The 27,033-nt window shown below is 41.7% G+C and overlaps 1 protein-coding gene across 6 annotated transcripts in view; it reads right to left on the reverse strand.

The window, feature by feature from the left end:
• Positions 1 to 614: 614 nt before the first annotated feature.
• Positions 615 to 27,033, reverse strand: part of lifra (LIF receptor subunit alpha a) — a 183,980-nt gene continuing 157,561 nt past the window's right edge. For all 6 annotated transcript variants that reach the window (XM_060834282.1, XM_060834299.1, XM_060834318.1 and 3 more), the window contains exons 14-21: positions 25,067 to 25,277; positions 22,188 to 22,370; positions 19,940 to 20,041; positions 15,459 to 15,638; positions 14,071 to 14,226; positions 12,275 to 12,368; positions 10,733 to 10,808; positions 615 to 7,134 (exon numbers count right to left, since the gene is read on the reverse strand). In XM_060834282.1, coding sequence (XP_060690265.1) covers positions 6,475 to 7,134; positions 10,733 to 10,808; positions 12,275 to 12,368; positions 14,071 to 14,226; positions 15,459 to 15,638; positions 19,940 to 20,041; positions 22,188 to 22,370; positions 25,067 to 25,277 — 1,662 coding nt within the window. In that variant the 3' untranslated portion in view covers positions 615 to 6,474. The remainder of the gene's footprint in view (positions 7,135 to 10,732; positions 10,809 to 12,274; positions 12,369 to 14,070; positions 14,227 to 15,458; positions 15,639 to 19,939; positions 20,042 to 22,187; positions 22,371 to 25,066; positions 25,278 to 27,033) is intronic.

Genomic DNA, 27,033 nt, shown 5'->3' on the forward strand with positions numbered 1-27,033 from the left:
ATCTAAAAGGACAGAGTGGCTCACAGTACCCAGGACCCAAGTTCGATTCTGGAAACCGACGAGTGTGTGGAGTTTGCACATTCTCCATGACTCCAGATGTTCTGGTTTCCTCCTATGGTCCAAAGATGCCCAGGTTTGGGTGCTTTCCTGTGGCCTAGCCACCCTGTGTTCAGGGATGTGCAGAAAGTGGATTAGCCATGGTAAATGCAGGGAGAGGGATGAAAAGGATCTGGATGTGATGCTCTCCAGTGAATCAGTATGGACATGTTAAGATGATTGGCCTGTTTCCAGGTTATAGGGATCCTGTGATAAGGGCAGCAGAACACTACCCCCATGAAAAAGCTTCCCTTCAAACCACGCACCAGAGTTGGAAATAGAATCACCATTGCGTCAGTGTTATGACTCAAAATCATGAATTCCTTCTCTAAGGGCAGCTAGGGACAGGTAATAAATGCTGGCCTAGCCACAAGTGAATAAATTTTAAAAACTGCAGTCTGTACATGTAAGCATTTTACATTTACATTATAAAGGAATAATGAACAGCAGCACCAAAATAACTTTTCCAACAATATGTTCTTAAAATTTCCAACAGACTCAATGCAGACAATGGAATACATACTGTTGAACAGAAATTTTAATAGATAATAAATTCTAATTATTGACATTTTATGAAACATGCCTCAGTAAATGCAGAAATTTCCTGATTTTCAGCCCAAGTAGAGTGGAGTGCGATTCAGAGTACCATTGGTGCACATGGTCAAATAGCCTGGTGCTACTTTAGCATCAGGACCAACAAGTCAAAAATAGCCTCCGGCTGTAAAATTGCAGAAATGATCTAGAATCAAGGCAATAGCTGCAGGATCAGGGTACTGAGAAAGTTATTCCGCTTACTGGGGCCAAGATTTGCAATGGTGGCTAAAGCACTACCTTCACAAGGAATTTTGCACTCTGGCAATTTTGTTCAACCACTGAATACACCCAGGGAAGGTGGAACGCAGTGTCACATACAAGGGTCAGACGGTGTCTGCATAATTTCAAGTCATCCTCATTCCCAAAGTAGGGCCATCGACTTCCATGGGATTGATCCATGTTATTGGGAAAAGTGCTGCTGTGGTTTGTCACTGTATTCTGCATAATGACTAACCATGAAACTTTTCCACTTTGCTCTCCTGCCCTCCGGTGTACTGGAAGGATATGCAGGATGACAATGAATTGGTTTGGCCACAAATGTACTTCCCATGGTCAACAAGTGCGAGCATAGGACACAAACACAGAGCTTCCAGTCTGGAGGTAGGGTCGTTTCCATAGGTCTCTCAATGCAGGTACACACTCAAAGTATACAATGACAACAGGAAAAACAAGAGATCACAGCCTTCACATTATTATGTACATACAATCTATACAATCTTAGATCATGTGGTACATCAACATTAGGCTCTCATCTAATAGGAGTGACTTGTTTACTTTCATGGGAAAGGCTGTTTAGAATTGACACTCCTACTGCAATAATGGTAAGGTTAGATCATTGAATATGCTCACAGCATTCCCAGACGTTTCCTTTATATCCCCGATGGCACCTCCTTCATTGGTCTAATCATCACCAGCCTCTTTCAAACACATGTTTCATACTGGAAATACTGAACTAAATCTCAAGTATTATGTGCATATTGTTGATCATGTTTATTTAACAGGATTTCCAAATTTACTCCACATTTTGCACATCTTTTAATAACTATATCAGTAAGGAGGCCTATATTTTGAAATATATTGTAATACTGTAATGTTCATAATAGTGTAGTCTTTTTATCACTATATTTTGTAATGAATTATGACGCTTTTTTAGCATCATTGCAATTCAACACAGGTTGCTATGATTGTTCTTCAATAAAACAATTGTTATTTATCTACTCATCTATCTCACTAAAAGACTAGACAGGACTCAACACAGAGTTTAAAGCAGAAAGAAATAGAGATTTTTATTCAATTTATGGGATTCTCCCACACAATGGAGCAAGACATTTGGAAGCATTTTTGACCTTCAAAACTCTTTAATCAAACAAAAAAAAGTGATTGGCTGCAGGATTAGTTACTGTCATCTGAGACAATCAGGCCAGTTGCCAAATTATGCATTACACAGGATCACAATATTCATTGCCATCGTGTGACTCATCAACAACAAAACTGACAGCAAAGTTTCAGAACATGTATAGACTGAACCAAAGCAGTGGACCACACCTTTGGTTTGGGTTACTTCTTAATTGGTTGCAGACGAGTCCCTAAATTCAGCTTTGCCTTTGGTGGGTATGACCAGAGTTTACACACATCCGGCCTAATGGGCCCATGCCAGAGATTATACTTTACACCAGCCTCTTTCCACTCTTTGTATTCTTTTTGAAAGCAGGTTCCCTTGAATAAATCTCTGAATGCAAAACGGAGAACAGGAACCGTGTTGGTGGTCTTGGAGATCGCAATTGGTAAAAGTGCAGAGCATACATATTCCAACAGTCAGAAAAGGGGGCAGAGGGAGATGATCAGAAAAAAAAAGTTTTAGATTGTATGGAATAGCTTATGCAAGAACTGAAAAAACAAAAGACTGAATTTCTTGTTCTTACCTAAATTCTCTTTTAATCTGTCAATAACTGGACAGATGAGAGACGAGTGGGAGAGTGAGTGCAGAGAAAACAGGACAAGTCCTGGACAGTCTTGGAGGTAGTACTGTAACCTGACTATATGGAACTGCAGAAAGGCTGGATTTGTGTTGTATGGTAGATCTGTGTGGGTGTTCGATAAGGAATCCAAAAGGAGAGTTAAGGCAGCAATCCTGTTCATGGGCGGCACGGTGGCTCAGTGGTTAGCAATGTTGCCTCACAGCGCCAGGGACCCGGAATCAATTCCCACCTCGGGCAACTGACTGTGTGGAGTTTGCACATTCTCCCAGTGTCTGCATGGGTTTCCTCCGGGTGCTCCGGTTTCCTCCAACAGTCCAAAGATGTGCAAGTCAGGTGAATTGGCCATGCTAAATTGCCTGTAGTGTTCGGTGGATTAGGCAGGGGTAAACGTAGAGGAATGTTCTTTGGAGGGTCGGTGTGGACTTGTTGGGCCGAAGGGCCTGTTTCTACATTGTAGGGAATCTAATCAAATTCTGCCAAAACTTACACTGTCCAGGACTTTATTCATAGCTTCTGAGATTACATTCCACTGATTTATAAAATTTCCATGGCAATTACAACTGCAGCTGGGCCACACTTTCAGAGAAAAAGTAAATTTTGATTAATAATTATCAGTGATATAAGCATTGCTATGCAACAAACAGGTCATCAGACATTAAGAGCAAAATACAATATTCCGATCCATGAAGAGAATTTCAACACTTCAAGGACAATGCACGCCACTAGAACTACAGTTACAAATTAGAGTATTTATATTTTTAAATGGCTCAGTCATTCCTTCCATTCTGAGATGGATGTGTATATCTGGGATGATGAATACAAAGGAACCTCAATTATCCAAATATCAGATTATCCAAAGGAGATCTCAAGGTCCTGATAAAAACACTACAAAGTGGTGTTTCCAACACTGATTGCATCTTTTGTTCACAATGATTAAAAAATGAACTTGCCTTACTGAAATGCTGCCAAGAACAGTCCTGGACATCGATGGGAGCCCAGGCACTGTCTCCAAATGACTAACCACACGCCCACCCTCGCTCTCCTCACACTTCCCCTGGAGTTCTACACAGGGGTACCTCGCTTCCCCAGATCAACTCTCAAACATTGTCCGGTAAAGCGGACTTAACAAGTGCTTGCCGTGTCAATCCCATTGAACTGATTGGGGGGGTTCAGCAATGCTGCAGGTCCCTTACACACGTGCCTCTGCTCAGAAACAAACCCTGAGACAGAGAGGGGGAGCAAAGCAGGCAGAGCGAGGAAAAAGGAAACTTGAGAAAACTCTGTCTGAGCGAGGCACTGATTAAATTAACCGAATATTCAACTATGAGTCCGCCATCTCATTTGGATAATCAAGGTTCCTCTGTATACGCACAGATAAGCTTGCGCATGCCTTCTGGCGCACCGAGGCAGGTATGTATGCGTGTGGGGGCGTGTATACGTGAGATGATGGAAATGTTGGCATGTTTCCTGCCAGAGATTAATAATGTGTGGTGCATACGTTTCCTTTCACAGTATCACTTTCTGTCGATGAAACATTATTGCATCAGAACTCCCAACAAGCAGATATGAAACAGCAGAAATAATGATTCTGCATCACTGCCCAGTTGTCATTCTCAGTGCTTGCAATGGAAACTGTGATCGACTCAATCTTTACGCTGAAGCAGTGGGTATTTAACTCTCTTCAAATCCAGCACACCGATAAATGAAGGGGCAATGTTCATGTTGCTGAATCAAGTTGCAGGCTTTTTTGAAAAGATATGCAGAAATGCAATTTCCCCCTCCGTGTGGGTGAAGAGAAAGGTAAATATATTGCAGCTTGTTCTTCATTTCAGAATTCGAGTGTGGGTGGATGCCAAAAAAAAGGCTAGTTGAATAAAAAAGCTGACAATCAAATACTTTTCTTACAGTAAAGCTCCAATCTCACTAGAATAGCAGAGCAGAGTATTGTGTTTTGATCATAGGAGAAACAAGTCTATAACCACTGCCTTTTAACAGTGGAATGCAGAATGATTTCTTGGTCTTTTATTCCAAGTGACTTCATGCACAATGTTACTAGAGCGTCACAACTTCCAAACCAAGACGTTGACACACACCTTCGTTCACTGATGTCATACAAACAACTGAAGTTTTATCAACTGCTTTGCTCCTTTCCACCCTCACCAAAAGCACTAGAATAAAAGCGGAGGCTGGTTTCTTAGAGACAGAAAAGCCAAATGACCACTGGCATGCAACATGCTTTGGAGATTCAAGATCTCAGACTGTAAACAGAGATCAAACAATTCAGCCTGTGGCCTGTGCTTGTGGTGTGTCATATTTAAACAGAACCACACAAACAATGCTCATGCTACATTTAACCACATTCACTGTCAACACTTCAAAGCAATTCATTGCATATGAAGCAATAGGTTTTGATAAAGCACATTACCAGGTAGAATTAAAGTAATCACATCTTCTGATGGCCAAACGCAGTCAAGCAGATGTAGTGTTTAAGGCTGTGAGCACTCAGTTAATACAGACCATGGTGCAAACTTTTGCAAACAGACTACTTACAGAGACAGGGCTCCACTCCTCCCTGGTTGAGTGCGAATCTATGTCCCTGCTTGTTGGACGGTTTTATTTAAGCCACTTCTGTGCAGTGGATTGAGTTTTTGTAAAAAGCAAGGTCCAGCTGCCTGGGGAAGGGTATGGAGCAGATTTGTTGTGTTTGTTTTGGGAGTTAGGAAGGAAGGATAAAAGCAAAATACTGTAGATATTGGAAATTGAAAATAAAAACAAAGTGCTAAACAAACTCAGCAGGTGTGACAGCCTCTGTGGAGGAAGAAGCCATGTGTTTCCAATCCATCACAACTCTTCTTCAGGGCAAGTCATTCAGCTGCTAATGAAAGGGCACTGCTAGGTGAGAGCTTCAGTCACCTGACGAAGGTTCTGGCTGTCTGGAATCAAAAGCTGTGAGGTAGCGAGCCACAGGTAGTCAGCCCAATTCTTATCATCACTTCAACTTTGTCAACCCACCAAGTCAATTTGAAACAAAGCCAGGGTAATCAATGCAGATCCACCAGGGTGGCCAGAGTAAAGACGGAGACTCGTACTGCCATGATCAGAGCTCATGTATGTCTGTAATTCAGAAGGACAACTTCCTCAATTGGCCTTGTTCCAGACAGGATCTGTCCGATCTCGTTAATGCTCTGCAAGAGGCAAAATCAGAGCTTATCAAGTGCCTTGGACAAGATTCTTTTATGATAGAAGCCAACAATCACTCACGGTAGGATTCCACAGTTAGAACCAATTAAGTCCAATCATATTTTATTAAAATATAATAGCATTGTCATTGTGGTGGTTGTGCCTCAATTATCTTCAGCTAATAAACTGTGTAACTGCAGCATGAAATGATACTTCCCAGAGAGGAGCAAGAGATAGGCCATTCAGCTCCTTGAGCTGGTTCTAGCATATACAGTGACAGGTAACAGCAGTCAGACTGTATTCTCCTCAGGAATATGCCAACTGTGGCTCAGAGAGCTGTCACTACAAACTCTCGCCTCATTGGTAGCTTTCTGCAATTTGACCTTTCATTTAGTTTCAGCCTCTGAACTATGAGAAGAAGTTAATATAATAAAGACAAGACAAGCTGCTTGTCGTTCCCAATCTAAAATCGAGTAGGCTGCCACGTTCCCAGTCATTGTAGTGTTAGCTTCCCAGGACAAGGTGCAGGGAATTCACAACGAGCAAACATGAGACACAAACTGATGATAAAGGTTTGGATGCACTTCCCCTTGTATCCAAACCTTTCCTCGCCCAATGTCTCTCATCAGCTGTCGTTGGAATCAAAAGTCATTCTGGAATTCTGGAAAAAGGGCAGGGACCATGTTTTCACACCAGGTCTTAAACTGTGATCCTCTCCCAGCATCCTCTCTGGAATCAGGAATGCTTGGGAGTTGATGGAAGTTGGGCTGCCAATGGAATCAGTCTCAGGCGGTGGAAACTCTCCAGAATCTTGGCTCCAGGATTGGCGGTGGGCCTGTGGCTGATAGCCATTAACACGAGGCATTAGTTCCTGTATCTCCGTCTGCTCCCTGACTGGTGCAAGATCAATGGCTCCATGGATCTGAGGTTGATAGCCTGACTTGACAATCACCTCCACCTCGTCGTCCCTGGCCTCTTGTTGCTGGTAGCCAGGACCTCGTATGCTTGTATACGTTACATCACTGGGATAGATGGATGGAGAGGCCATTGCCTCAAACGCTGGGTTAATCTTCCCTGAATTCTCAACAGGTGCACTACGCGGACTGTACGATAAGACACCTTGATTCTGGTTCTCGGTATCAGAAATATCCTCAGGAACTACCTCAGTCTCATCAGCCACTTCAACCTCCTTCTCAACGTCAAAACCAATCTGCTTCTCTTCGACAACCTGCACCTCATTGGGTGTACAATCTTTTGGTTCCAGAGTTTTGCATGAGTTGACTCCCTAAAATAAAAAGCAAAACAATTTTAGAAAATGACTATTTTTCTGTAGTTTCAGATGTTTATACCTTAATCAGTGACTATCTATTTGATAAAATCCACCCCCATGAATGTCACCAAAGCTAGTGCCATTGCATCTCTTAGACATGGGAGCTAGTCTTCTCCCATGTAGAACAGAAGCAATCTCTTCTGGGAAACAGCCTACTCACCCACCTCTGGACAGTCTCTGCCACAGGTCAGAGCTTAGAAACCACAAACCCCATTGCACAGAAATTGGGCTAAAAACATAGAACACACTCAGGACTCAAGCTTCCTGCATTTGTCCAGCCAGGCACCCGTTGCCGTTTGAGGAGAGAATCACAGCCTTGGGTATAGATCCCTATCAACAAGCCTGGGGTAAGACCAAGTTCAGCTTATACCCTAGCAAGGATGATCCAGGCTCCTGACACCGACAGAACGGCAGATGGTATAAAATTGAGAAACATATCTGATTTCTGCTGATCCCACATCTCAACAGACACATACAGATATGCGCATGTGGGTAGACATACACACCTCTGCCTGCACATCCTCTTGCATAATCTGCACAGGCTTTAATGAAACTCTCGTACAACAAAGATTTAATGACTTTGGATGCCGAAGAAGCAAACTATAAATGAACTTACAAAATTAATCAAGAGCTGTTCTTCAAATTTTGTTGTTTGATATGTTAAAATTGATTTAAAATACTTTCAAACTTTAGAAAAGCCAAACTATTCAAAAAAATTGAATGATGTATCAAAAAAAGGAGTTATGTTGAAGCCTATACATTCAAAATGCAGTATGAGAAAACTTAATGAATTATATTAATTTTTATTTGTTCTCAACTTGTGAGCATCACTAGCTGGGCCAGCACCTATTCCCAAATCCTTAAATGTCCCTGGGGAGGTGTAACAGCACAGATCTCTAAAGGGTATTCAGTCAATCTATGGCAAACTCAATGAGAGTGCAATTCAAGCTTCAATTTTGGGAAATATAGCTGGGCAGATGGAGGGCATACTCTCAGAGCAAGGAGTCATCCATTTAAGACAGAGATGAGGAGGAATTTCTTCTCTCAGAGGGTTGTCAATCTTTGGAATCCTTACTGTAAAGGGCTCTATAGGCTGGGCTGTTAAAAACATTCAAGGTGGAGGAGTTGAATATTTAATCAGTAAGAGAATCAAAGATTATGGGATCATGGTGAGAAAGTGGAGTTGAGGATCATCATGGCCTCACTAAATGGCAAAGCAGTTTCGATGGGCTGAATGGTCTACTTCTGCTCCTAAGCCTTATTGGGAACCATCCCTACAGCCTTAACGATAATTCAATTATAATAAGTAGAGTTATGTGAAAGGGCAAAGCTAGGACAAAGATAGCAATTGGTGATTAATGTCTTTCGGGTTTGGGGGAGACTCGTAATACACTGCCCCAGGGTCATGCTGGGACCCTTGCTTTTCCTTATTGATTAATGATAGAGATCTCGGTGTAAACTGCAGAACTTCAAAATTTGCAAACGGATAAAACTTGGAAGCACTGTGAATGAGAGTGTAGAACTTCAAAGGAAAGAGACAGGCTAATAAAATGGACAGAATCGTGGCAAATGAAGTTCAAAGTGAAAAGTATATACAGTTTAGCAGGATGACATGGAGAGACAGTACCAAATGAAGAACGCTTAAAAGTGTACGCAGGACCTAATGCACTTGGGCATTTCTGCCCATATTAAAGACAGCAGGACAAATTACATGAGCAATTAATAAAGCACCCAATGTTGAGGAATTTCAGTTATGAAGACAGATCTGAAAAGTTGGATCTGTTTTCTTCGGAGGATAGAGCTGAGGGGACATCTGGTTGAAGTTTTCAAAATCATGAGGAATCTGGACTAAGAGAACAGGGAGGAAATGTTCCTATTTGTGGAAAGAGCAAGAATCAGAGGGCAACAATTTAAAATAATTAGTAAGACCAGCAAATGTAACGAAGAAAAACTTCTCTCAGTGACTAGTCAGGGTCTGAAATAAATTGATAGAGAAAGTGATGGTAGGCAGTTCAACTGAGATATTCAGAAGGAAGATGGACAGTTAATTGAAAAGGAACAATTCGTCCAGTTACAAATAGAAGGCAGACGAGCCAGAACATAATGGACCAAATGGCCTAATTCAGGGCTGTTACAATTTTCTAATCCTGTGAAATAAAAGGAAACGTTCAAAATTAAGAGATTATCCATTTTACTAAGTTGAGTGTGGACTGGAAACAGATACCAGATGGTAAATCAGTGTCAGAGTAATGACAGTAATCCCAGGGATTCAGGACAAATGTTTCATTTTTGAAGATGTACAAAAAAAAAGCAATTCACAATAGATGTCTGACGTCCAGCATGCTCCCACAAATACTGAGTTTAAAGGAATGGATGAACTTTGGAATGCATGTCCACAGATCCTGAATGGCATTAAGGTGCTCCAAGATTTTTATCAATTATATTTCCAAGTTAGATGGTGCACGACTTGGAAGAAAGCTTGCAGATGTGGAGGCACTGTCATTTACCGCTGCCCCTGCTCTTCTAGGTGAGAGAGATTGTGGGTTTGGAAGGAGTTGTCAAAGGAACCTCAATGAGTTGCTGCAGTATTTCTTGTCGATGGTATACACTCCTGCTACTGTGGATAAATGATGAAGGAAATGATTGTTTACAGGTGATCAATGGGATGCCTATGAAGTGAGCTGCTCTGTTCTGCATGGTATCAAGCTTCTTGAGGCACTGCTCGAGCTGCACTCATCTAGGCAAATGAGGAGTCTACCATGACACTCCTGCTTTTTGTTACTAATTCATTCATACATGTAACCCATATCAGTTGGGCCTGCATTGATTTTCCATCCCTACAGGGTGGCACAGTGATGAGCGCTGCTGCCTCACTGTGCCAATAACTCAGGTTCAATTCAAGCTTTGGGAGACTGTCTGCATGGAGTTTGCCCATTCTGCCTGCATCTGCATGGGGCTTCCAGTCCCTTCCTCCAGCCCAAAGATGTGCAGGTCAGGTGGATTTGCTATGCTAAGTTGTCCCATAGTATGTAGGCTAGGTGAGTTAACGATGGTATAACTGGGATTACGGGAATAGGGTGTTAAGGTCTTGGAGGGTCAGTGCAGACTTGATGAGCTGAATGGCCTCTATCTGCACTGTAGGGATTCTGTGATATTTACTTGTCCTTAGGAAGCTGCCTTGTTAGAACTATTGTAGTTCATGTCTTTTGTATATGGTGTTCAAGAAGGGAGTTACTCTGCTGTACTCCCAGTCTCCAACCTGCTCTTGCAGGTGCTATATCTATAGTTCATGGCTTGTTCTGTCGTAAAACATTCCTGCAGTCTGAGGTTGCACAAAGATTTTATAAACGTCCGGCATGTTCCCACAAATACAACCCTATGCAATTGCATGCAGACACCACAACATATCTGCATTAGAACATAGAACAATCCCATCATCATCCATGTTCTTATCCGAAGAAAGAGATATACATTACACACACACACACACACACTCTCACACACTCAAAGGGATACCAAACATTCCCTTTCCCAGGTTTTAGTTCAAATATACCTGAAGGAAGGTTCCATCCTGAAGAACTTTGCTGTTGTTTGGATCGGGAATATCAGGATAAAATGTCTCTTTGATCCTGAAAAAGATGAGTGGAAGGAAACAGTCAATATCCAGAGCTTTGACTGCTAGGACTCCCCAAATTTCATACTCCCAGCCAGGTCAAGGCGTGAGCAGAAATTCTTTTCCTTCTTGTACAAGAAGTAGGTACTGCTGTCAAGGCTGGCCACCTGTTGTCAATCCCTAGTTTCCTTTGAATTAGTTAGCTCTCTTAGCCACTTCTCAGGGCAATTATTTATCAGCCACACTGTTGTGGCTAAACAGCCAAAACGGATAAGACGAGGATTTATAACCATCGATGATTACAGGGTCACCAGCAGGGTACTTTAATTTCAGATTTATTTTTTCTGATTCATAACTCATCTGCAAAGTAGAATTCAAACCCATGTCCCCAGAATGTTAGTCAACATCTCAGATTTCTAGTCTAATGACAATTACTACCAATGCCTCCACCACCTCTGTCTATAGAGACAGAGTTGTACAGCATGGAAACAGACCCTTCTATCCAACTCATCCATGCCAACCAGATATCCTAAATTCATCTAGTCCCATTTGCCAACAAATGGCCCATATGCCTCTAAACCTTTCCTATTCATATATCAGTTCAAATGTCTTTTGAATGTTGTTGTTGTTGTTGTTGTTGTAGTACCAGCTTCCACTACTTCAATACACACACCACCCTCTGTATGAAAAAGTTGCCCCTAGGTCCCTTTTAAATCTTTCCCCCCAATTTAAATCTCTAGCTTTGGACTCCTCCACCCTGGAGAAATGGCCTTCGATATCCACCCTATCAATGCCCCTCAAAGATTTTATAAGCCTCTTTAGAGGTCACACCTCAGCCTCCGATGCTCCAGGGAAAATAGCCCAGTCTATTCTGCCTCTTCCCATCGCACAAACCCTCCAACCCTGGCAACATCCTTGGGAATCTGTTCTGAACCCTTTCAAGTTTCACAACATCCTTCCTATAGCAGGGAGTCCAGAATGGAACACAATATTCCAAAAGTGGCCAAATCAGAGTCCTGTACAGCTTCAACATGACCTCCCAACTCCTATACTCAATGCACTATAGAATGCAGATAATCACACCCCCATTTTACAGATGCAGGGTGTAGGTTATGTTGACGACGTCCAGCCTCTGATCCATGCCTGCAATGCTGGAAACATCATGACCATTTTGCTGAAGAACCTACTCCAACTCCATGACATGCCCAGATTGCATGTTCGGCCAGGAGACCAATATTAGCCCAATACAAGTCCAGTGGAAGAAACCACTGCCAGAAAGCCCAGAAGCAAAGACATGTAAACTAGGTAGTGGGGAGGTGCCATCAAGCAGTAAAAATTGAGGGAGGAGTGGAATTCCAGGGAATTTCCTGGGAAAGAATAGGAGCGGAGTGGAAGATCAATCAGCTGATCTTAGATTTTGCTACAGGGGAGCAGAAGACTGGTCAAAATTAAAGAGAGGCTGATCATCAAAACAGAACTTACCATTCTTGTTTTCGGTAACAGAAGATACTGAGGATGACTCCCAGTGTTATAACTCCCACAAGGGGCAAAGTAATCCCAAGAATCACAGCAAGGGCTAAAAAAGGGAGAAAATAAACAGAGTTGGTGAGATGTCCACCACAGAAACAGATCCTTTGGTCTGACTCGTCCATGCCTAACAGTTATCCAAACCTAATCTAGTCCCATTTGCCAGCACTTGATCCTTATCCATTTAAACCCTTCCTATTCACATACCCATCCAGATGCCTTTTAAATACAGTAATTGTACCAGTCTCCACCACTTCCTCTGGCAGCTCAATCCATACATGCACCACCTGCTGTGTGAAAAAGTTGTCCTTTAGATCCCTTTTCTATCTTTCCTCTCTCACCCTAAAGTTATGTCCTCTAATCCTGGACTCCCCTCCTCCCCTCCTCCCCTCCCCTCTCCCCCCCCAATTTGTCTATTTATCCTATCCAAGTCCCTCGTCATTTTATAAACTTCTATAAGGTCACATAGGAAAAACAGCCCCAGTCTATACAGCCTCTCATTATAGCTCAAATCCTCCAACCATGGCAGCACCCTTGTAAATCTTTTCTAAACTCTTTCAAATTTCCCAAAATGCTTCCAAAATTGCATGCAGTATTCCAACAGTGGTCTAACCAATGTCCTGTACAGCCATAACATGACCACCCAACTCCTGTACTCGACACGAAGCAATAAAGGAAAGGATACAAACGCCTTCTTTACTATCCAACCTATCTGCGGCTCCACTTTCAAGGAACTATGAAACTGCACTCCAAGGTCGCTTGGCTCAGCAACACTCCCTAGGACCTTACCATTAAGTGTATAAGTCCTGTTCTGATTTGCTTTCCCAAAATGCAACACCTTGCATTTATCTAAATTAAACTACATCTGCCACTCCTCAGCCCATTGGCCCATCTGATCAAGATCCTGAACCAATTCAACCTCTCCTCAAACCTCAGCACAAACATCCCAGGAATTAATCTGGTAACCCTTTGCTTCCCTCCCTCATTTGGAAGAGCATCCTTCCTCAGATAAGGAGACCATAACAGCATACAATATTCCAGCTGTAGTTTCACCAAGGCCCTGTACAGTCGCGGCAAGACATCCTTGTGTCTGTACTTGAATCCTGCCACAATGAAGGCAGGTATACCATTACTTTCAGCAACTGGTGTATGAGAACATCCAGGTCTTGGTTCTCATTCCTCTCACTCAATTCACAGCCATTCAGATAATCTGCCTTTTTGTTTTCACTCTCAAGGAAGAGAACATCACATTTATTCATATTAATCTTCATCTGCCATGTGTTTGCTTATTCACTCAATTTGTCCAAATCACACGAAAGCATCTCTGCATTCCCCTCAATTCACCCTCTCACCCAGCTGTGTCTCATCTGCAAAATTGCTTGAGGGAACTAAATTATCATAAATCTACAATTAAAGGAATATTTTACATTATTCTACACTTTGCTTACGTTACATCATCAGGATGAAGACAAAGCTAAGCAATTAACGGTCAGTGCATTCTTCAGTTGCAAAACTGTGAAATTGCATTTCTCCCTCCTGTGACTCTGCTCATTCTGGTAGCTAACCGAATGCACTGGCTGGAGCCGATTATAATGTCGCTGTGGGAGTATTTCAATCCTCAGGTCTCAAAAATAATATTTCACAAACACTGGCAGCTCAAAAAACGATCACAAATCACATAACATCTGACAGAACTTCTAATATGATGCACTGAGAGACACTGGAGGAGAATTCTTCATGGATAGACTTACGGCTGTTTGGTGTAGTCACTGTGACGTCTCTGCTGGGACTATCCCCTCCTCTGGTGTAGGCACTCAGTGCCACAGTGTATGTTGTCCCAGGTTCAAGGCCCCCGATCTTGAATATCCGTGCATTAGAATCATTTATGATCTTTGGCAGTAGATTATCTATTGCAATTAAGGAAGTAGAAAATCAGAAACACTCTAACGTAACGGTGCTGACAGGATAACAGCACAACAGGCCATACAACCCCCCCCCCCCCAGTTTTTTGTTTTCGGTCTGCGTCCTCTGGTTATGAACCTTTCTGCTACAGAAAAGTTTCTCACTGATTCATTCCATCAAAACCTTCACAATTCTGAACAAATCAAATCTATCTGTAACCTTCTCCACTTAACAAACGAGTTTGCACTCCCCCAATAGCCGAAATATTAAAGACTGTCAGGTTAGCAGTGAACCAGACACACAGGCCAGACTAATCAGAACTACAACTGACAGCTAACCCTAGCCGTAGCAGCAGCGCAAAGCACCGCCTTTCCAAGTCTCCAAGTAAAGAAAATTCAACAAAACATAACAACACATCAGTCATACAGCAACAAATAGGACTGGCTTGCCTGAGATTCTGTGAAATGGATTGAGGAATTTGCATTGAGACCAGGTGAATAAAACAAAAATATCTTTAGCTATGCTAAATTGCCTCAGTGTCGGGAGATGTACAGGCTAAATGGATTAGACATAGTAATTGCAGGGTGACAGGAATAGGGTAGGAGACTGTACTTGGGTGGGATGCTCTTCAGCGCAGACTTGATGGGCCTTTTTCCGCACTGCAGGGATTCTATGATTTACGCTCCATAAGAAAAGGATGTTGATTGGTTAGCAGCCAACTCTGACTGGCAGAAGCATAGCCATGGAGAAATCAACAGGGAAAATAGGCTCCCAAAGCTCCCAGAATCTGCACAAAAAGTCACACAATGCTTGAACATATTCCCTTTGTTTTGAGCAGGACTGTGATTATGAATGTGTCGCTTCTCGAAAATGTAATGGAGTTACATTAAAAACCCAACTGATTGCTTTAAACTATTGTTAATGTTAAGGCTGCACCAAGCTTCTATTTATTAAGCTCTTGATGCCACAGCTTAAAAGGTTAAAAACTGAGGGCAACTTCCCAAAACATGCTGTAAAATCTTTAAGGGCTAGATTGACAGATTGTGCTGGTTGGTGAAAAAATTCTACTATGAGCTCAATGAATAACAGAACCTCAAGGCTGAATGGCCTGTTCTTGCAGCCTGTTTGATCACTTGACATTTGCAGGAATTAAAAAGTTGAATGTATCACTGTGCATCTGTATGGAAGCCTAGTCTGGTCGGGGCACGTTTCAAAAGTGCAACTCTGGCATATTTACCTGTGTTCAGCTTCTGACCACCCACAGGCTTGAAAGCCGAATTGTTGTATAGTTTACTGTAATAAACCTTGAAGCCCTGAATGAATCCTTGCTGTTTGTCCACGGGGATGTCAAGCCATTTAATCAGGACTGAATCACTCGTGGTTTCCTCAATATCCAGATTTGGAGCTTCGGCTGGGGCTGTGGAACATAACCAGAGACCAGAGATCGTGTCAGGACTTTAATTCAATTTAATCGACAACACCTCACAGTGTATTAAAACACAAAAAACAAAGAACAGTACCCAGCACAGGAACCCCTTGACCTACTAAGCTAGCACCTCCCTAAACTAAAAACTTGGGCTTATAGGAAGCCATCAGAAAACTGCAGTGTCAGAATTTTCTCAGAGTGGTTTCAAACAAATGAGCTATCATTAGAGTAATGACTCTGTTTAAAGTTTGTTACATAGAGTTATTTGTATATCTTTCCATATCATATTATATTTCATTCCCTTTTATCTCACGAGCCTCAAACCTTGAGAGCCAAGAAAGCAAGTGCCCAACTATTTTCCAATTTGAAGCCAATGCTACTCACCTCCCAGCTACCAGTGCTTATGGGACCTTGCCTTGTAAAAATGAGCGCCTCTTTTTTCTATAATGACTACATTTTGAAAGAACTTGAATTGACTGTGAAGTATCAAGGGATATGTGGATTTTGTGAATGGTGATATAAACGCCATCCTCGGACTTCAAAGGAAGTAGCCGCAGAGACAGTGGATGCACTCTCAACAATCATCCAAGAATCCTCAGACTCTGGAAAAGTCCCATAGGACTAGACAACTGTCAATACAACACCTTTATTTCCCTGGACATCGGAGACTGAGGGATGAACTTACAGATGTTTATAAAATCATGAGGGGCATGGTAGGGTGAATAACTAAGTCTCTTACACAGTGTAGGGGAGTCCAAAACTAGAGGGCATAGTTATAAGATGAGAGGGAAAAGATTTAAAAGGAACAGTCAATCTGTTTCACAGAGGGTGGTCTGTGTACAAAATGAACTGCCAGAGGAAGTTGTGGAGGCTGGTACAATTTCAACATTAAAAGGCATCCACTACTACAAGCCCACCGACTCCCACAGCTACCTAGACTACACTTCCTCCCACTTGACCTCCTTAAACACACCATCCCTTATTCCCAATTCGTCCGCCGCATCTGTTCCCAGCTTGACCAATTCCACCTCAAAGTCCAGATGGCTTCCTTCTTTCATGATTGCAACTTCCCTTCCCACATGGTAGACAATGCCCTCCAGCACATCTCCTCCACTTCACACACTACCGCTCTTGAACACCACCCCTCCAAATGCAACAAGGACAGAATCCCACTGGTCCTCATCTTCCATTTCACAAACCTCCACATACATTCATCATCCTCCGCCATTTCCACCCAAACAGACCCCACCATCAAAGATACATTCCCCTCCCTAACCTATCAACGTTCTGAAGAGACCATTCCCTTCGCCATTCCCTCGTCAGGTTCACATTCCCCACTAGCCCACACCCCACTCCTGGCACCTTTCCCTGTCACAGCAGGAAGTGCAAAATTTGCACCAACACCACTCCCCTACCCTCCATCCAAGGCCCCAAGGGATCCTTCCACATCAGTCAGAAATTTACCTGTACCTCTTAACAATGTCATCTACTGCATCCATTGCAACCGGTATGGTCTCCTCGACATCGGGGAGACAGGATGCCTCCTTGCGGATCATTTCAGAGAACATCTCTGGATCACCCGCACCAACCAATCCCACTGCCTGTGGCTGCACACTTCACCTCCCCCTCCCACTCCATCAAGGACATGCAGGTCCTGGGCCTCCTCAACTGTCAAAGCGTTACTACCCAACACCCTGGAGGAAGAATGCCTCATATTTCGCCTTCAGATCCTGCAACCACATTGGATAAATGTGGATTTCAACAGCTTCCTCATTTCCTTTCCACCCACATTATCCCAGTCCCAGCCTCCAACTCAACACCGTCCGCCAGATCTGTCCATCACTCCCCCTCTGACCTATCACCTTCTCCTTCACCTTTATCCACCTATCATTTTTTCAGCCACCTTCCCTCAACCCCACCTCCCTCCCATTTATTTCTCAGACCCAGCCCAGAAGCCTCATTTCTGAAGAAGGGCTTATGCCCAAACCATCAATCTTGCTCCTCAGATGCTGCCTGACCGGCTGTGCTTTTCCAGCGACACACGCTCGACTCTGAGCTCCAGCATCCTCCCTTTCTCCTGAATATACATGATGCAAACTTCAAAGAATTACAAACCTGAATGCCTAGGTCTCTCTGAATTAATACAATTAAAAGTAGGGCCTAGGGTAGTGTACAAGTCCTACCAAAATGCAATAGTTCACATTTATCCAAATTAAACTCCATCTGCCTCTCTTCAGCCTATTGACCTAATTGATCGAGATCTCTTTATAGTCTTGGATAACCTTCTTTATATAGTGGTGCCCACTATATCACCAGTTTTGGTGTCATCCACAAACTTACTAACCATGCTTCCTATATATTCATCCAAATCATTTTAATAAATGACAAATAAAAGAGCTCCCAGCACCAATCCCTGTGGAACACATCTGGTTATGGGCGTCCAGTCTGAAAAACAACCCCACCACCATCACCACTGTCGCTTACCTTTCAACCAATTTTGTATCCAGTTGGCAAGCTCACCCTGTATCCCATGTGATCGAACTTTATTAATTTGCCTATCAAGCGGAACCTTATCAAAGGCTTTAAAGTCGAGTAAACAATGTCTACCACTCTGGCCTCATCAATCCCTTTGGTTACTTCCTCAAAAAAACTCAATCAAAATTTTGATGCACTATATCCCTTGCACAAAACCGTGCTGACTATCCCTAATCATTCCTTGCCTCTCCAAATGCATATAAATCCTATCTTTCAGAATTACCTCCAACAACTTACCCACCATCGAAGTCTCAGATCTAAATCCCAGGCTTCTCCTTACATCCCTTCTTAAACAAAGGCACATTAGCCACTCTCCAGTCATCCAGCACCTCACCCAGAGTTATACAGGATACAAATATTTCTACGAGAGGCCCCACAATTTTCTCCTTAACTTCCCACAACATCCTACACTAGATCAGATCCCAGAGATTTATCCACCTTTATATTTTCTAAAACCTCCAACACTTCTCTCCTGTAAAGTGAACTGTTTTCAAAACATCAATATTTATGTCCCTGAATTCTCTAGCCTCTAATTCTTTCTTCACAGTAAGAACTAACAAAATACTAATTTAATATCCCTCTCATCTCCCAAGGTTCAGCACAAAAATGACTTCTTTAAGGAGCATTACTCTCTCTCTCTACCTGCTCTTAATGTACTTGGAGAATCTCTTTGGATTATCCTTGCCTTATTTGCCAAGACTTTCTCATATCGTCCCTTTGCCTTCCTGATCTCCCTCTTAAGAATGCTCCTACACTCTTCATACTATTAAAGAAATTCATATGAACCCAACTGTTTACATTTAACATGATTCTTTTTATTCTTGACTAGAACCTCAATATGGTAAAAACAAGGGCTGCAGATGCTCAAAAGCAGATTCTAGATTAAAGTGGTGTTGGAAAAGCACAGCAGTTCAGGCAGCATCTGAGGAGCAGGAAAATCGACGTTTTGGGCAAAAGACCTTTATCAGGATTCCTAGTTCTAATCTAGAACCTCAATATCTTTATTTATCCATTGTTCTCTAATCCTACCAGTCTTACCTCTTGCTCTAACAAAAACATAATGACTCTTAACTCTCCTTGTCACACTTTTGAACACCTCTCACTTATCAGACATCCCTTTACCTGCAAATAGTCTGCTCCAATCGACTTTTGAAAGTTCTTGTCTCATGCCATTAAAATTTTCCTTACTCCAATTAAAAACCTTAAATTTTTACACAAGGCTTATCCTTTTCCATTAAGCATTATAAAACAAATCGTATTATAATCACTAGACCCAAAGTGTTTCCTGACCATCACTTCAGTCACTTGTCCTGTCTTATTACCCAAGAGAAGGACAATATTTACATATTGATCAAGGAAGTTTTCTTGAACACTTAACAAATTCTACAACATCCAAGTCTTTAATACTACGGTAGTCTCAGTCAATGTTACTTATATCCAAAATCTCTCTACATAATTTCTCATTCATTTCTCTCCAACAAATGAGGGGTCTGTAATACAATTCCATCAAGGTGATCATTTATTTTTTATTTCTGATTTCAACCCTACATTTTCACTGGACAATTTTTCAGGAATATCTTCTCAAGTTACAGCAGTAATGGTTTCCTTAATGAAAAATCTCTCATTCCCCCTTCCCTTTCTATCCTTCCTATAACATCTGAAACCAAAAACATTGAGTCGCCTGTCCTGTCCATCCTTCAGCCGAGTCTCTGTAATAGCTGTGACATCTCAACCCCATGTTTCCAGACATCACTTACCCAGTTCACGTGTATACCCAACCAGCCTTTTCAGTAAGTAATCTCCATCATCCCTACACTCGTGAACCTCAAGCATGTACCGTACTCCAACTTGAAAGTAATCTGTGAAAAATATTAGAGCTTATTATCAAAATGATACAAAACAAACTGCACACTTAAAAAAATTAAAAGGCTGCTTGCTGAAATTTGTTTGGTGTGGTCTCAGTCCAAATGTGACATTGTATGGAGCGCAAGATTGGTTTCTTCAAAGTGGAGAAAGTCTAAGGATAATTATAGAAGATGGAGAAGGGAGAAAAAAAAATTGTGCATTGGAGGCAGATTGTTGGGGACAGTGGCCCAGAAACCAGCAGCCATCATTTTCACCCAAGGTGGGAAGAAAGCATTTAATGTAGAAGCTGGTACCCTTCTGAACAGATACTTAATTTTTGAGAAGATTTGCAACTCAGGTTGATGACATGGTCCAGAGACTTTTTTGGGAGAAATAAAGTGCCCTCTGGGAGAGGCAAGGTATATCTTTGTGAAGGCAAAACTAGACATGCAATAAAGTTTTTAAAAAGTGGATGAGCTCTGTGAAACACAAACTTTTGAGGGTTTAAATTGCTTTCCTTTAAAATTTAGAAGTGTTTGATATAAATAAAAGAATCAATGCTTACAATTTCCCTCTCTGCAAATCCAAGATGGAAAGTGGTTATCGAATTTATGCTGCATTACTGACTCCACAATGTTTCACTATCATTCAGAAATGTCTATTGGCTCCATGTGGCATTAAAGCTTATGGTGTGGCAATGCGAATACAAATGGTTGTATTTAGGATTAAGTATTGAATGGAATGCTTGCCTTCATCATGAATTTAGTAGTTGAAGGTACAGGATTGGTTTTATGAATTAATATTCAGTTCTAAAATGTCTGTGACATTCAGAAGAATATTTAATTCCATGGGTTATCAGAGCCACAGCGTTACTTAGGGTCAAAGATTGGCATGAATGACTTTAGACGATATAAGGCGAGTAGAGGCTTCTAAGCTACGATGGAGGGCATGAGGATCTATGGCAGTGGTTGGAGGGGCTTCTGTTGATGCAGACAATGTGAAGGGCCATCAGTTAGTGTGGAGGTATGAGGGGTCATTGGCTGGGTAGACGTACACAGGTTAGCATATTGCCATGAAGGCCATGGACTGGAAAGAGGGTCAACCTTGGGAGTGTAATTGGGGTGCCTTAAAGCTGATATTTTTTTCCCCTCAAGTGCTTCTTGTGTATAATGGGAGGTTGTGTAATTGTTGCTATAGAAGTTATTTCCTCTCTCAAACATGAACAGTTTTAAATAAGCAGAAACAAAAGGAAGATGGCAATAAAAAAACACTATGTTCTATTGTCGATGTCAACAAAATACATATCACTACTTGTGCCCCATAATCAATGCAGCGATTAGGAAATCAAAGGTTTTGTTCCAACACAGAAAGAAAACAATTGTTAAGATAAATGGTTATCCTTACATGAGCAGTTGCCCTGTGTCCATTGGCTAGAATAGTAATTGACAAAGCTCCCCATCAGTTGAAACAGAAGATATCAACAGTGCTCAGAGTCAGAAGAAAGTCTGACAGAAGATGGAAAAGAAGTGATTGAGGGAAGACCCAGGGAAGAGTTCCTTAACATGTCAGCTAGAGAGGAAAAATGCTGCCTGTGTAATTTTAATGACATCAACATACTCCATGCCTACCGCCTGTTCATCCACTAATATCAATGAACCACCCTGAATGTCACAGTTATATATCTCTATTAGCCATTTAAGTTATGTGTCAGATCTAAACTGCTGTGCTTTTAGATGAACATTTGAAATGTTATACCTTACAGGTCTACAGGCAAAGTACTGGAAAATAGGATTAGAATAGATGGATATTTGATGTCCAGCTAGACATGATGGCTCCAAATATTCCTTTCCAGGCTATAAAAGCTCTATGACTCTAACAAACATAAAAAAACAAAACTATGAAAGTCCCTTGCAATTGGTTGACTGCCTACAATCAGCAACTCCTTCCTAGAACCCATCTTCCTCACTGGAATATATTTTTACTGTAAATAATGAAGTTTCTTATACACTTGCCATTATGCAACCAAACAGACAAAGCGCTTAGATGGTGCAGGCCAACATAAAGCAGAAGAGAGATCCACAGCACAAAAAAGATCCAGGGAAAGGAGTGGGACAGCCAAGGATTCTGAAGTAAAACAGTTTTTGATTAAAAATGCTTCACCTGATTTTATTATGGCACCTGTTACGTTTGAAGGAAATTTGTGCCAACTTATGTTACACGCAGAGTTACTTAAGACTTCACACCACTCGACAGTGTAGCCACAGCTCTCAACTTGGTGCCTCAGCCAAGTCACATGAAATCCGTCCCCAACACCAATGGCTTTGAAGTCACCCAAATGTTCATCTAGAAAGATAAAAAGAAATTTAGAGAATAGTTGCCTGGAAAAGAAAGTAAACAAGATAGATTCTGTGGGGCTGTATGGTTCTGACCCATACTGGGGAAGTCATTGCACATGCAAGTGTCAAGATTAAAAAGAAAAACTTAAAAAGCACCTTTTATAATCGATGTAGCACTTCTGAAGAGTAATTGCTGTAGGAAGTCTTTCTAAGGTATTGAGTCGGAAAAAAGGAGTTGGCCAGTTTCCTTCCATTTAACAGGCCAGCAATTACCCAACAGGCAAGATCCAAATAAATTCTCAATGAGTAAAAGTGCAACCTAAAGCTTGAAGCTAAATATGACACTGCCTTCAGCCTCATCCCAGGCGACAAAACAAAACTCTGCATTCTCAAGAAGGGTCATTAGGAGCGAAATGTTAACTCTGCTTTCTCTCCACAGATGCTGCCTGACCTGTGAGGTTTTCCAGCAACTAGTTCTTTGTTTTTTTTTGTTTAATGAAACAAAATTAGCATGCAGAATGCTTTTATCTTAAACATAGCAGTGAGCATTACTGGCAGGGACAGTATTTATTACCCATCTTAAGTTACCTGAGAAGTGCGTGCTGACAGGTCTTCTACAACAGAGTGAACCTATAGGTCACTTCAGAGAAAAGATCCAACCACATCATAGTGAGTGTGGGACCACACTGCTGTCACAGATGGCATAAAGCGGGCATATTTCCTTCCCCAAGGAACATTAGCAAACTATTCAGATCTTTACAGCAGTCTAACAACTTCATAGTCACTTCTACCGACACCAGCTTTTATTTCCAGTTTTAAAATAAAATGCAAATACTTAAACTAGAATGATGGGATTTGATTCACTGGTTCCAGTGCAGGCTTCCTAGTCTAGGACATACCATATATACTCAATTCACAGTCGAGCTTTTTTGACCACTTTTTAAGGATAGGTTTATGGGGTTGACAATTACATGGATACAACCTTTGAGGAACTGAAATTCATGCCTGTCAAATTTCATACCGTATCATTAGCAGAAGCCCAAATGGTCTCCAAACGAAAAAAAAAGAAAAACAAGGATAGTGAAGGCGGCATTTGGTATTCTTTCCTTTATTGGTCAGAGTATTGAGTACAGGAGTTGGAAGTAATATTGCGGCTGTACAGGACATTGGTTAGGCCACTGTTGAAATATTGCGTGCAATTCTGGTCTCCCTCCTATCGGAAAGATATTGTGAAACTTGAAAGGGTTCAGCAAAGATTTACAAGGATGTTGCCAGGGTTGGAGGATCTGAGCAACAGGGAGTGGCTGAACAGGCTGGGGCTGTTTTCCCTGGAGTGTCGGAGGCTAGGTTAACAAAATTATGAGGGGCACGGATAGAATAAACAGACAAAGTCTTTTCCTTGGGTTCGGGGAGTCCAGAACTAGAGGGCACAGGTTTAGGGTGAGAGGGGAAAGATATAAAAAAGACCTTAAGGGCAACCTTTTCACACAGAGGGTGGTACGTGTATGGAATGAGCTGCCAGAGGATGTGGTGGAGGCTGGTACAATTGCAACATTTAAGAAGCATTAGGATGGGTATATAAATATGAGTTTGGAGGGATATGAGCCGGGTGCTGGCAGGTAGGACTAGATTGGGTTGGGTTATCTGGTCGGCATGGACGGGTTGGACCGAAGGGTCTGTTTCCATGCTGTAAATCTCTATGATTCTATGACTCTAAATTATGGTAATTCTGAAAACCTGGAGCGGAACTCAACAGACAGCAGACTGGAAGATTGGGAGCAGAGCGGAACAACCAGCAGACTGGAATGCTGGAGCGGGACTGGACAGTCAGCACACTGACTCATCAACGCTGATCTGTTATCTGTGAAGAACTAGGGTCAACTTTTACACTAGATATATGGAAAATTCCAGGTTATTTGGCCAAAAATAAGGGGTCGACTTTTATAGGAGATCAACTATTACTCGAGTATATATGGTAATTACAAAATGAATAGAGTTTGAATCAGATTATTGCAATGATACTTTAAGCCTTCGCCACCCAAAGCTGTCAAGAAACAACTTAAAAGCAAAATGCTAGAGGTACTGGAAATCTGGAATGAAAACAAAAAATGCTGAAGAAACTCAGCTCTGTTCCTCCACGGATGCTGTCAGACCTGCTAAGTTTCTCTAGCATTTTCTGTTTTTATTTAATAAACAATTTGTTGATTTGTCTCAGTAATTGATCATTAAAAGTAAAAAAAAAGGTAAAGTCATGAAAGTCCAACCTGACCATAGGGCTGTTTTCCTCATTAGACTGTTGGTGGTTTTCTGGAGGGTCACCTTGCCTTGGGCAGGGAAGAGGTTGAGAAAGAGAGACCTTTCATGGTAGCTTTCACTAGTGTGGGAACTGAGCCTGTGCTGTTGGCCTCACTCTGAATCGCCAACTAACAAGCCATCCCCCAAGCGTGTAGGAAATTTCAGGTCCTACATACTTGTCAATGGGTTAAATGGGGCAATTGTTAATTGCCTTCCCCAGAGCAAGAAAAAAAATTAAAAACAAGCATATGGACACAGGCTATCAGTACATTCTTACTAAGTTTCAGAATTAAGAAGCCGAGACCCAGGTAGATCATTTTATTAGAAGTCGCGAGGGATCTTACTGAAAGTGCAAAATTGGAACAGTAGGATGAACAAAGTAACCAGGAGTAACCCTGTAGTACCCACCATTAGTGTGTGCAGGTATCTTAACCACAGAAGGCGGTGATGTCCCAGCACTATTTTGTGCCAATACTGTAATTATATAGGCAGCTTGATCGAGATCTATTGCTACACCTGAAGTTGACCTCTCAATTGTGGTTGACGAATTGCTTCCTATCTTCATCCAAGTTATACTATAGGATAAAACTTGACCATTTGCCTCAGCATCTGAAAGTGGCTGAAAGAAAGAGGGAGATTGAAGCAGTTTACTATTAGTCAAATTATTTTGATCCCTGGGTAGAGTGTGTCTTGCTTAGCTGTCAATTCCTCAGTTTCATATCCAACTTTTCTCTACATCAATAGCTTCCTTGTTCCTATTCCAACAGCAGCATCACGCTCACCTGAAAATTTATACTGCCATACACAGAGTGCAGTGAAGATTCACAAGACTGACTACTGGGGAGGCATGTTTATTGTATGGAGGGAGATTGGGTCAACTGGCCTGTGTTCACTGGAGTTGAGAAAAATGAAACTTGATCTCTTTGCAACGTATAACGTTTGAACACAGCTGGACAGACTGAATGCAAGGACATGTTTACCCTGACAAAATGGATCCAAGATAAGGGATGATGGTCTCCAGGGTAGGGCATGTTGGACTAGGATGAGAAGAAGTTTCTTCAGTCAGAGCTTGGTGAACCTGTAAAATTCTCTACCACAGAAGGGTAAGACAGTGAATATATTTAAATAAACTTCCTGTAGGTTAAATAAGTCAAGAAAAATGGAAGGAGAGTCAGTATATTGCATGGAGATTCAGGATCACGATGATCATGTTGAATAATACTCCTGCATCCACTTTCTACATTTCTCTCAACTTTTATTTTGCAGAGCTGCATACGCAAATCTCCACGTGCACACTCAACTGAGCTCGAATCAGTACTCCTGACAAAAACAAATCACCACAACAACTGAAACACAAGGAGGATTCCTCAGCCTCCATTTTCTTCTGCAATCCTCCATTTTCTTCTGCAATCTCAAGTCAACAATCTCTGAACGATATACAACAGAAATTCACAGAATGATACAATACAAAGAGAAGGCACTTGATTCACTGCGCAGTCACCACCTCTTTGCAAGAGAGATACCTATCATTTTCACTCATCCTTTCTTTCCCCATGACTATGAAAATCTTTTCTTCTCCAAATAAGCACACAATTCTCATCAGAAAGTTACTATTGAATCTGTTTCCAATCTCCTTTCAAGCAATGCATTCCTGATCACAGCAGCACTGCATTAAAAAAATAACTGTTCACTTCAACCCTGACTGTTCTTTTACCAATTACTTTACATCTGTCTGCTCTGGTTATCAAGCTTGCTGTTAATGGAAATAGTTTTGCCTAACCTGAAGATCGACTGGAAAGGCTGGCTATGATGGGATTGGACAAATCACCTCATCCACAAGATGTGCACCTGGGTTTACTGAAAGAAGTGAGGGTGGCAACAGTGAAAAGGTGTGCCTTAATTTTTCAGTCTTTGTTGGTTATGGGAGAAGTATCAGAATTGATGGGTGATAAATGTGGCATCATTATTCACAAGAACCAGCAAATACAGACCAGTTAGTTTACCTCTAGCAATTTTTTAATCCATATCAGGGGAAAAGAAAATTCAACAGAAACTTCAAGAAGTTTGAGTTATCAAACGCAAGCCAGCACAGGTTTGGATAAGGCAAGTAGTGCTTGACTGGCCAAATTCAATTTTTTAATAAAGCAACAGAGAAGGTCAATGAAGGGAATGAAGTGGATGTTGTCTATATAGGAATTTCAAGGAAGATTTTGACTAGGTAGCAATTAAAAGACAGTTTATTAAACTTTTAGTAAATACTGAGACTTACCAGAAAGGAAATTAGAGACCTACTGGATAAAAATGAGCCTAAGGACAGAAAGCAATGAGCCATGATAGATGGGTATTGCTTGGACCAGAAAATTACACCCAGTAAT

Source organism: Hemiscyllium ocellatum, chromosome 2 (assembly GCF_020745735.1).
Source record: "Hemiscyllium ocellatum isolate sHemOce1 chromosome 2, sHemOce1.pat.X.cur, whole genome shotgun sequence".
Classification (NCBI taxonomy): Eukaryota; Metazoa; Chordata; class Chondrichthyes; order Orectolobiformes; family Hemiscylliidae; genus Hemiscyllium; species Hemiscyllium ocellatum.